Below are 12,749 nucleotides of genomic sequence, written 5' to 3' on the forward strand. Positions count from 1 at the left end.
TATTTTTGAAGAAGAGTTGGGGGAAAAACCTGGCCATCAGATGAGAGCCAATAAACATACACTGAAGAGACTAAAATTGCCTGTGTGTAGTTACCAGTAACATAAAACAAACATAACAGTGCAAACACTTTCAGAGGCAAACAAAACAAAACAAAACAAAAAGTAAAAGAAGTCTATTTACCAATCTTTGCATCTCGGAAGTATTTTTCCACAGGGCAATCCTTGGTGTAGCCTATTCCACCCATCCACTCGATGCATTTACTAGTGGTTAGTCCCGCGACCTACCAAAAACAAGCAGCAAATCACACATCGAAGCCACCTGGATTCACTCTTACCTGCACTTGGAAGAAATGGAGTTATTTTATACACTAGCATTGTCTATATAGTCTCGTCCATTCCATTTCTGTTAAATATCTTATTAATTCACAAAATCCTATTTTCTTAAGTAAACTAAGGTGCTGCTCGGATGCCTACACTTACTGACAGGCGTTATTCTATTTTATCCAGTGCCGCCACTGTACATACAATGGTGAGGGCAGGCGGTCACTACCCTTTTGGCCCTGGTGGTCATTTGGAGAGACACACCTTAAACTAACAATCACAGAAAATGAGATAAATGATATGGGGCAAAAGAGGAGCTTTTAAGAAAACTGAGGATTTAGATGGGGAATAGTTGAGGAAGCTACAGCTTAGCTGAGACCTATGGGCTGAGCTAGGGGGCACTTCAGGCTGAGTAGTCTGAACAGCTTGGACTAGACAGCTGATAGTGGAAAGGGAGAGAAATAGATGGATTCAGGAAACATTTGGGGGTAGAAACCACAAGAACTAATGATGGGATTCCATGTGGTGGGTAAGGAAAAGGAAAGTATCAACCACTCTCTGGTTTCCAACTGGTAAGGACAGGTAAAGTAGAAGTTAGATACATGTTAGCCTGGAACTCAGAAGGGAGGTTGAGGAAGGAGATTAAAGTTGGCGGCTGGAGGGGTTGAATGAGTATTTAAAGCCATGGGAATGAATAAGACATACTGCTGGGACTGGGAAATAACTGCCCAGTGATTTGGTGAAGTTCTCCAACCAAGTCTAATGTGTTAAATATAGAATGCATATATACATGCAAAAAGCATTAAAAACAGACATCTTTTCTTGGTGTTTTTGTATCACTGGCTCATATTATGAACACTAGTCTTTCCATATCTCCCATGGCCTTTGCTTTGCCCTACCTTGAAACCCTGGGCTGGATGCCATCATTCACATGAGGCTTACTCAGGGATTTACAGTGGGTGCTCTACTTGAATTGGGCTACTCGGTTTCCATTCACAATCCTGTAAGAACACTGAGACCTTACAGAATTAGGGCACTGTCCTTTGACAATTTTAACCTTTTGCTTCTCTATCATAGGAACTTGAAAATCCAGGTGATTTTACCTGAAAACTAAACTCAACCAACACTGCAAAGGGAAAGGGTTAAGAAGCATGAACCTGAAGAAATAATGAGGACTAAATACTATTTTTTATTTTTTTATTTTTACCTCTGATGCATAGTATTTGGCCATAGATGCCTCTTTGATGAATGGCCTTCCAGCTACTAAAAGCCTAGCAGCATTATATGTCAGTAGTCTTGCAGCCTCCAGCTGGGTGGCCACGTGAGCCACTTGATGTTGGAGCCCCTGTAACATTCAGTCCCACATTAGAGATTTATGATTTCCAAAAACCCAGCTCATCTTCAAAGTCCTGCCTGGATATGGAATATTGCCAAACTCCAATATATCCCCAAAGAAAATTACCACGTGCATTTTTTTCAAATACTTTAAAATCTACCATCTAAAATGAAAAATGACACTGCATGCCTTGCTTAACAATTACTTTCAACTCTTTTTATGATCAATTTTGAACTTAAACTAAACCCCAGCAAAGCAAAACTTTGAATGTTCTTTATTCGCTTGAGTTAAGAAAAATTTTATTCTGCATAGAGCCTCAGGCATGAAAAGATGTTAGCTGCAAAATAATGAAGCAATATTTAACATACCATTTTTTTCCCCTTCAAGTAACTTTATTAAAGTTACTGCAATATCCATGAACAAGAACCAGTTTCTTCAGGATTACAGAAAACAGAAGAATAAACTTAAAAACCACCCTAGAGAAATTGCTACAACCCTGGAATTTTAGAGGGTGAGTTACACCCTCTAAACAAATGTTAGTCAAAGTAAGAAATGACTGAATAAATGAATGGGAATATGAATATTAAAAGTTTATAGCTATAAACAATTTCCTGGAAATGAAAAGCATAGGTATGTTTATTAAAAACCGAAATGTTTCTCAAGCTTGGCCCATCCATCTATCCATCCGTCTACCCAGATATTTACTGAGCACTGTAATCAGGCTCTTTGTTCTCATGCTTTATATAGTCCAGCAGAGAGAACAGATTAAATAATTATTGTAATGTATGTGATGAATGTTAAGACAGAGAATTTCCATTAGGGCAAGTACTCAATAATCCCAGGAATAGATTTCCTAAATAAAAAAGAGGGACAGCTGTAGAAAAACAGCACTGTCCAGAAATATTCCATAGATTTTCCTCTTTCTGTAGTCTTTGATATGTCCAAAAGGCTATGTTACATGTATGTAAACTATGAAGCATAATAATAAATTACACACCCATGAACCTACTACCGAACTTAGGTATCGGGCAAATAACTTTTCCCTTGTGACTTGTCTTTTCATCTAATGGGCATCTTTGGAGGAAAAGAAGATGGTAGTGAAATTCACCAAGCTTATTATCTTCTATGATCGGTCCTTTTTGTGTTTGGTTTATGAAATCCTTTCCTACCATGAGGTCATGAAGATATTCTGATTTCTCCTAAGACTTTTGCTTTTTACATTGTCTGTAATACAACTGAAATCTAGTTTCTGTGTAATGATGTGAGGTAGGGATCCAGTTTTATTTTTTTCCACATGGGAAGAATTAATATTCCCAATCAGGGATCTGCAACACCACCTCTATTGTATACCAAATTTCCATACATGCATGGGTCTATTTCTGGGCTCCCTATTTTGTTCCATCAGTCAATCTGTGTATTCCTATGCTAATATCACGGTTCTAGAAATTGTTTATGGCTTATTACATGGAATTTGGAGATTATGATTATTTTTGAAAAGTACATTCAAAAAATATATTTTGAAGCATATGTTCAACTGATTCAATTTGATTCAATTAAAGACCATTCAATTAAATCTGTGCCATCCATGCTGTCTATTCCAAAATTATATTAGGCACCATGACAGGCAGAAAATTGACTTCAGCATGTTTCCTGCCCTACCCAAAACTTACCGTCTTTGGATACCAGTACCCCAACTACATTGTGAACACTGGGCATGGCATGGAGAACATGCTCAATAGATCTATGCTAAATAAACAAACTGAAGAAGTAAGGATGAAGAGGCCTGGTTCCTACCCTGAAAGAGCTTATAGTTTAGAGGAGAGAAAGACAGAAATAATTGCATGCACAACAAAGAACAAATCACTTTAATGAGATAAAGTATCCTAGAGTTACAACATGACCTACAAATTTTAATCAAAACTTCACATATATAAAGTTAATAATTTTACATTTTAAGATGAAATTTCTAAACATTTTCTTTTAAATTACCTAAAACACAGGCATCTTTAAAAATATCATTAGGATTATTTCTGTAAGTACACCTGACCCCTACTCCACGTATATAAGGAAACAGTCTCCTGTGTACAAGGGAGATAAAATGTCTCCCTCAAAACCATATTCATCATATTCTGTCACTTTTGTAGCAATCTATGTGGTGGCTGGCTCTGAGAAAGCACTCTAGTATAATGAAATAAAAATGAGACCAGGAACAAGACAAAAATTATAATTTTAGCACCTTCTAGCTGTATGGCCTAGAGAACCCAACCTCCATATGCCTCAGTTTCTGAGTATAAGATGGGGATGACAGCATTTTGGGGCCTGCATACTCAGTTCTTCAAGCCTTGGGCTGACTGTGTATGCCCACAGTCCATTTATCTCTAGACCTGTGCTATTCAAGCGTGCTTGAACGAAACCTGAACATCACTATATAGAGCTTGAAGACAATGTAGCAAAACCGAGCTGACAGTTTAATAAGAAACTGTGCTTAGAACCTAGAGCTACTTAAAGGGAAGTTTTGCAACCATGTAAGGTAGTTATTTGGGAATTTCAGGTGATGTTCTTGAGGTAATAAAAGGCTTTGTAAGGGAAAAAAAACCTAAAATAATAATAACAATAAAAAATAAGTAAAAAAGAAAGAAAAAGCAGAAAAAAAGAAAAAAGGCTGGTTAGCTGCCATTCCAGGCTTCCCTCAACCTGGCAAGACGCTAACGTGGACAGCAAGAAAACCATCAACTCTCCTGAGGGCCTGGGAGCTCCAGGAAGCCATGGTCGCTGCACATTCCCAGGCCAGTATTTCCCAGTATTCTTGGCTGAGAGCATCTCATTTGCACGTACTACAGCTACTGCAGCTTCTATAAGATGTATGTGTCAGAGAGCAGTCCTCTGAAGATTATGGCACGACTCTGGGCTGAGCAGGGGATTTATAACAAGTGACTATTTACTGAGCTCTTGTTATAGCCGGCAATGTGCCGAGCCCTCTACACATGCACCTAATTTAAAATCACCCTACTGGGTAGGTCATGGTATCCCCATTTTACAGCAGATGAGGAGTTGAGGCTTAGCAAGGTGAGGCAACTTGCTCCAGGCCTAAAGCTAGTCAGTGGAAGAACCAAGATTTGAAGTCTGACCCCAGACCCCATGCCCTGGAACATATGAAGCAGTAAGGAAGCAGCTCTATAATTCTCACCAAGATATCCCACTTCACGCCACAGCTGGGCCCTGGACATGTCAAGGCATTCACAAGCAGCCTTCCTGAGACCTCTTCCTTCCTCCCCAACCCCTCTCCCATTAACATCCCCTTGAGGGGATTCCTTTTACCACTTTAAAACTTGGTTCTTCATTAACAGGCAGCAAGGAGAGTCGAGAACAGGAGAAAGATCTTCAAAGCTATATACCTGAAAATCGAATATTCTTTTGCCAAACTGTACCCTTTCTTTAACATATGGGATAGTGTAGTCAAAACATCCTTGTGCCAGTCCCAGCATCTGTTACAAAAGAGAACAAAACAAACTAGAGTCTCTTATTTTGTTACAAGTTTATGTTTTAATTATTCATGTTGCAAATTTCTTTTATAGGCATATTGAATATTGGGGGTCAGAGGTGGGAACTGGAGATACTGAGGTGGTTAATAACACACTTCACCTGCTGTGTTTGTAGAACTGAATTTCTAGTAACTGAGAGAAACCTGTGTGACTTCATATGAAGAGCATATTCCAGCAGAGAGGCAAATCTGGCCTGGCTGAGCTCACACAACCAGGCTACTTTTCAGGAATCTTCTCCTTGACACCTGGAGTATCAAGGAGAGCCACAGAAGCTCTGCTCAGAACTGCCTTAAAGACTGTAGTGTAGCCCCTCGAGTCCTTGTAGAAGTCAAATGTGAAGATCACTGCTTAACCTTCTATTTTCCTGTCCATTTTGTATATGATCAGGACTAATAAGAGCTTCAGTTGAAAGGGCATTAGAACATAAAAGAGCAGCGCTTCTCAACCCCTGCGGCACATTAGCATCATCTGGAGAACTTGATAAAAAATGCTAATGCTCGGGCCTAGCAACTGAATCAGAATCTTGGGAATGGATGGGTTTGGAGGCATGGCCTAGGCATCAGCATTTTAAAACCTGCCCAGGTGATTTAATGTACACTTAGGGTTGAGAACAACTGACAGACAGCAGCTGGTAAATACATTAATTCACATGCCTGAAGAACAAATCAGGATGTGGTGACAATTTCTCACTGCTATCCAATCTCCATTTCTATTGAATGACTCAAGCTTAGAAATAGTTTCTAAATCACATGAGGTAGCCATTAAATCACTATCTAATTAAGTCAAACTCTGTAGGTTAAAGAAAAAGGAAAAAAAATCAATAAAGCTTTTGGGGGAAATGCCTACAAAATTATGCTAAGACAATGACACTAACCCCCTCTAACTAAAGGTTTTGGTATGTAAATAATAACCTATATTGACATGAAGATTTAAATTATTGGTTGCCAATCAAAGTAGACATTTTCCATCTCAGCAAAAATGTTTTCACTATAAATACTGAAAAACTAAATTCTCTCCAACTACAGTGTTCCAAGGATGGAGCGTTCAGTTCATTCTGTTATATAGGCTTCTTCATCTAAAAGGTACCCAAAGTATTAACCAAGAAATAATAACTCCCTGACCTTAACTTTTAATTAAGTTATAAGATAACTTGGAGTAATTAGACTAAAGCTCAGTCCATGTGTTTTACTGCCAGAACATCTTTACTATTTATATGTCCGGGAACAAAGAGATCTAATACTGTAGTTTTTAAATGCCACATTTAATAAAGCTGAATCACAGAAAAACTAAAAAGAACAGTTAAGGCCCTGATTAAGATGGTGAAGTGAGATGTTTCAGGGCTCTGTCCTCCCACAGAAGCTTTGAAAGACTAGCAGAAACATCTTTCTCAAAGCTCCAGAAAATAAAGGACTGCCATGAGAGGGCAAACACAGAATCAAGAAACAGGTTACTTAAAAGCAGGAGGATCTTGGGGCGCCTTGGGTGGCCCTCCATCCCCACTCACCGGCTTAGTACGGAGCCAGCCTGCACTCCCAGTGTAGATCCCTGGGTCTAGTACCAGAGGGAGCTGAAAAATCCTCATGTACATACTAGGAGTATGTATGTCCTGCCCTATGTGTCTGGTGGTGGCCTGAGGGACTCATGGTCCCAGAATTTGCCCTGCATGTAGAAGGCAGAACACTACTGGAGAGCAGTCAAGAGGCTATTTGGGGTAAAAGCCTGCTGACTGTAGGACGTACAATGAAGTACCCAGGACTGTGAGGAAATTATTTCCTAGGGAAGAGGGACATTCAGAACCATGCAAGTGGGAGAACTTCTAGGGTCACCTGTGCATGCCCAAGACTAGGTGCAGGCATAGAAAGAACCAGGGTGGCCCCTATGCTTTGGTCTGGAGCTATTCCCTAAACTCATTATATGGAGAAACCCTGAAGAAGAACACTTGCACAGGTCAATCTGCAAAGACTAGGAAAGATGTTTTCTTTTTTTCCTAATTTATATTTTTTTGTTAGTACCTGGCATTCAAGGAAATCTCTCTCTTAATATAGTTGGATACAAGCTTCAGATGCCTCAGAGTCTAAATGCCATTGATAATACATTAACATATTCAAATGCCTAGGTTCAACAAAAGATTACAAAATATCCAATGAAACAGGAAGCAATGGCCCAGGCAAAGGACAAGATAAAAGCATTAGAAACCACTGGTGAGGAAGACCAGACCTGGACACTCCAAAGAAGACATTTCAAAAAATGGTCCTAAATAGGCTCAAAGAGCTAAAGGAACACATGAACAAAAAAAACTAAAGAAAATAAGGAAGATGACAGTTGAACACAAAGAGAATACAAATAGAGAGATGGAAATTATGAAAAGGAACCAAACAGAGCTGAAAACCAGAGTAACAGAGATAAAAAAAAATTCCCTAGAGGGGTTCAACAAGAGATTGAAGCTGGTAGAAGAAAGAATCAGTGAACCTGAAGATGAGACAATTGAAATCATCCAGTCTGAGGAAAGAAGGAAGAAAGAATGAAGAACAGTGAACAGAGCCTGTGGAACCTATGGGACACCACCAAGCACACCGATATTCACATTGTGGGAGTTCTGGAAGGAGAAGAAAGAGAAAGGGGCAAAGAATATTCAAAGAAGTAATGGCTGAAAACTTTCCAAATTTAGTGAAAGACATGAATGTACACATCCAAGACATGCAAAAGACTCCAAACAGGATAAACACAAATAGTCTTGTGCAGCAGCATATTATAATTGAGATGTCAAAGGCCAAAGATAAAGAGAGAACTCTGAAAGTTACAAAACAGAAGCAACACGTCATGTAATAGGAAGCCTCAAGAAGATTAAATGCCAATTTCTCACCAGAAACCATGGCAGCAAGAAGGCAGCAGAATGACATATTTAAAGTGCTGAAAGCAAAAAACTGCTAGCCAAGAATTCAATATCTATCAAAACTGTCTTTCAAAAATGAGGGAGTCTTCTGGGGAAGATGGCAGAATAGGAAGCTGCAGTTCTCAATCCTCCTCCAAAAGCAGCTAGTGGACAGGCAGAAACTGTCTGAAACAACGGTTTGGGAGCTCTGGAGGCCAAAGCAGCACTATGCAGCTTCCAGGAAAGAGCGGAAGAAGTTGTAGGAAAAAACTGTGAGTGAATCACGCTGCGGCAGTCGTTGGTGCCCACCCCCCACCCTTGAGGCAAGCAGCCTTGGTGCGGTCTGTAGCTGGCTGCTGCAGATGGAGAAGGACATGAGGGCCTTCCTCCCTAGGAACAGGGAGGGGCATAGCTGAGTGCAGAGTGTGGCTTCTGATTGGTAAATCTGGAACACTGGGTCCTGATTCTGAATTGTCGTTCTGGCCTGCTTCAGACAGGGTTCCCTGTGGCTACTTTCAAAACCACCGCTACCAGGGGCAGAGCTGGTGGAGGTAGAGAAAAAACACTCCCTCCTTAGGGCTGTGGGAAATTGTTTACCAAAGAGTGCCATCTATAGGGCAGGCCAGGAATGCAGAGCTTTGGGGAGTCAGAAAAAAAGGCTTTTTAGTGTCCTTACTGACCCACTCCCCAAGGTTCTTTGGAAGTGGTCAGTACCTTCTTCATGGGCCCCTGACCTTGTTTTGATCAGTTAAACTCAGGCAATTCTAAAGATCTAGAATAAGCTGAAACAAGAGTCAAATAACAGCCTTAACTCAAAGGCAATCAACAATAAAAACCCTAGGTAAGAGAGAGAAACTGACCACCAGAGTAAACTTATTAAGATATTATCTTAATAACTGGATGCCAGGACATCTGCAAAAAATTACAAGTCATGCTAAGAAACAAGAAGATATGGCCCTGTCAGGGGGACAAATTAATAATTCAGAATTTGGGACAATTAAACAAAGATGTTCAAAAAAATCTCCTAAAAAAGTTCAAGGAGATGAAGGAAAATATAGCTAAAGAGATACAGGATATTAAGAAGACACTGGGTGAGAATAAAGAAGAATTTGAGAGCATGCAAAGAAAAATAATGGAATTTATGGGCATGAAAGGCACAATAGAAGAGATTAAAAATAAACTAGCGGCATACAACAGATATAAACAGATTTGAACAGGGAGAAGAAAGGATCAGCAAATTATAAGATGGGACAATCAAAATCTCACAGAAGAAGAAAAGATAGAGAAAAGAATGGAAAAAATTGAGCAGGGTCTCAGGGAATTGAATGACAGCATGAAGTGCACAAACATACGCATCATGGGTATCCGAGAAGGAGAAGTGAAGGGAAAAGGGATAGAAAGAATAGTTGAAGAAATAATGGCTGAAAATTTCTCAATTCTTATGAAAGACAAGAAGTTCAGTGTACTCCACACAGAATAAATCCTAATAGACGTACTCCAAGACACAAACTAATCAGAATGTCAAATGCCAAAGATAAAGAGAGAATCCTGGGAGCAATAAGAGAAAAGCCATTCATCACATACAAGGGATGGTCAATAAGACTAAGTTCCAATTTCTCATCAGAAACCATGGAGGTGAGAAGGCAGTGGAATGATATGTTTAAGATACTGGAAGAGAATAATTGCCAATCTAGAATTCTTTATCTGGCAAAACTGTCCTACAAAAATGAGGGAGAACTTAAAATATTCACAGATAAACAGAAACTGAGAGAGTTTGTTAACAAGAGACCAGCCCTATAAGAAATACTAAAGGGAGTTCTGCAGGCTGAAAGGAAAAGACAGAAGAGAAAGGCTTGGAGGACAGTGTAGAAATGAAGATTATCTGTAAGGGTAACCAAAAGGGTAAAAAGAGAGACAAAACTAAGATATAAAAGAAAACAAAGGATAAAAGGGTTGAAGTAAGCACTGTCTTTACAGTAATAACACTGAATATTAATGTATTAAACTCCCTCAATCAAATGACAAAGACCGACAGAATGGATAAAAAAAACATGATCCATCTATATGCTGTCTACAAGAGACTCACCTTAGACCCAAGGACACAAATAGGTTGAAAGTGAAAGGTTGGAAAAAAATATTCCATGCAAACAGTAATCAAAAAAAGAGCTGGGGTAGCTATACTAATATTGGACAAAATAGACTTTAAATGCAAAACTGTTATGAGTCAAAGAAGGATATTATATATTCATGAGAGGGGAAATCCACCAAGAAGAAATAACAATCATAAATATTTATGCACCTAACCAGGGTGCCTCAAAATACATGAGGCAAACACTGGCAAAACTGAAGGGAGAAAAAGACGTCTCTACAATAATAGTTGAAGACTTCAATACACTACTCTCATCAATAGTCAGGGCCTCTAGACAAAGGATCAATAAGGAAACAGAGAACATGAATAAAATGATAAATGAACTAGACCCAACAGACACACACACAACACTGCACCCCTAAACAGCAGGATATACATTCTTCTCAAGTGCTCATGGAACAGTCTCCAGGATAGACCACATGTTGGGTCACAAAACAGGTCTCAATAAATTTAAAAAGACTGACATTATACAAATCACTTTCTCTGACCATAATGGAATGAAGGTGGAAATCAGTAAGAGGCAGAGAATTGGAAAATTCACAAATATATGGAAGTGAAACAACACACTCTTAATCAGTGGGTCAACTTAGAAGTTGCACAAGAAATGAGTAAATAACTCGAAATGAATGAAAATGAGATCATAACATATAAAAACTTATAGGATGCAGTGAAGGCAGTGCTGAGAGGGAAATTTATAGCCCTAAACACCTACATTTAAAAAAAAAAGAGCGAGCTGATATCAAAGACCTAACTACATACCTGGAAACTAGAAAAAGAAAACTAATCCTGAAGCAAGCAGAAGGAAAGAAATAAAGATTAGAACAGAAATAAGTGAAATTGAGAATAAAAAAATAGAGAGACCTGAGGCCTGGCTGAGCAACCAGCTGGAGCAGGGGACTGTGCGCCTCTGATGTAGCTTCAACCTGGCCAAGCTGCTCCCGTCTCCTCTTTTGGTCCCCCACCATGTCGAGGCCAGACCCTAGCCTTCCCCTCTTTGAGCCAGTCCCAGCATGGGAGGCACAGAACGGAGGCCAAGGTGGAGCCCTCTGACCCAGCTGGCGGGTGTCCATGGGCAGCGGGCGCCCAGAGGAGGAGGGGGACCAGGAGCAGGAGCCGCTGCTGCCATGGATCACTGGGCCCAGCCACAGAAAGGTGCCCCAGGGGTGGCATGAGACTGGGGGAGGCTGCCACGGGGGAGAATGTGGCCTCCCCTCACATGGTTGGTAATGAGGAACTGCTGCTCAACCCCAGGGACGGGGATGCATCCCGCTGCCCCTCCTGGAAACTGAACATGTCCTGGGCCTCGCCCATCTGCCAGGACCCCCTCTTATGTTCAGTAATTAGTAGTACTTCATAGATGAATTCATTCTTGGATGATCCAGAATGTGCTGATGTTGTATTGAACGCAGAGCACGCAATAGAATTTGGAGTATTTCTGGAAAGAAACCTCAAGGTTCAGGTGGAAGTTACTTTGGGAAGGATCCTAAGAAGAAAATTATTGGTGTGTTTAAACTCCATTCAGAAGAGCCTTATGGTCATCTGAAACCAAAATGGACCAAATGTGTTCATAAGGTCTGCTCTCCTTGCTGCTTTGGCAGAGGCTGCCTGCTTCCTAATCAGGGATCTCTTTCCAAAGTGGGTGCCTAACTTGTGGATGAAAAGCTGCATCTGGGCATCACACCTAAAACAACGGTGGTTCGGTTTGTCAGTGCGAAGTCAGACATCTAACTACAGTGCAATTGTACGAAATCAAGAGGCAAAAAGTATGCTTTACAGATAGTGCCAAAAGTAAGTAGAAAATTTCATCATATAGGACTCCCTCCTAAGACTGGACCTTTCAGTTATTTGTTGAAGATTACAAGGAAGCTAAATTTTGGCTCTGGAAATTTGAAGCTGACCCTTTGCCTGAGAATATTAGAAAACAATTTCAGTCACGGTTTGAAAGATTAGTTATTTTGAATTACATCATCAGAAATACAGACTAGAGGAATGATAATTGGTTAACCAAATACAAAAAGCAGAGTGGTGGAGAGAACATTAACAGTAAGGAAACAAACTGGGTTGCTGATAAAGAATTGCTTATTAAAATAGCCACAACTGACGATGGTCTAGCATTTCCTTTTAAACATCCTGATGAGTGGAGAACATACCATTTCACTGGGCTTGGCTTCCTCAAGCAGAAGTTCTATTTTCTGAAGAAATACGAAACTTGGGTCTACCATGTATTTCTGGCATGAATTCATGAACTTCATGCAAGAATTATGTAAAGATCTTTATGAACTTTTTAAGACTGACAGAAGATTTGACAAGGCCACTTTTGAAAGTCAGGTGTCTGTGATGAGAGGTCAGATTGTAAATCTCCTTCAGGCACTGAGAGAGGGGACGAGCCCTGTTTAGCTGGCACAGACACCTGGTGTGATTGTGGAACACAGTTCACGTGGAAGTCAGGGTCGGATCGTCCCCCTAGCAATTCATTTACCCAGACTGTCCCCTGCAGGAAGCCACTTGGCACCTCCTGGTAGCAGATAT

At 40.2% G+C, this 12,749-nt stretch overlaps 1 protein-coding gene and 1 pseudogene across 3 annotated transcripts in view; one reads left to right on the top strand and one right to left on the bottom strand.

Moving 5' to 3' along the window:
* Positions 1 to 12,749, bottom strand: part of ACADSB (acyl-CoA dehydrogenase short/branched chain) — a 77,231-nt gene that overhangs the window by 4,380 nt on the left and 60,102 nt on the right. For all 3 annotated transcript variants that reach the window (XM_037804351.1, XM_037804352.1, XM_037804353.1), the window contains exons 8-10: positions 5,053 to 5,142; positions 1,529 to 1,666; positions 182 to 281 (exon numbers count right to left, since the gene is read on the bottom strand). In XM_037804351.1, the coding sequence (XP_037660279.1) occupies positions 182 to 281; positions 1,529 to 1,666; positions 5,053 to 5,142 (328 nt within the window). The remainder of the gene's footprint in view (positions 1 to 181; positions 282 to 1,528; positions 1,667 to 5,052; positions 5,143 to 12,749) is intronic.
* Positions 11,304 to 12,742, top strand: LOC119510176 (annotated as a pseudogene).

This window comes from Choloepus didactylus, chromosome 15 (assembly GCF_015220235.1).
Source record: "Choloepus didactylus isolate mChoDid1 chromosome 15, mChoDid1.pri, whole genome shotgun sequence".
NCBI lineage: Eukaryota > Metazoa > Chordata > Mammalia > Pilosa > Megalonychidae > Choloepus > Choloepus didactylus.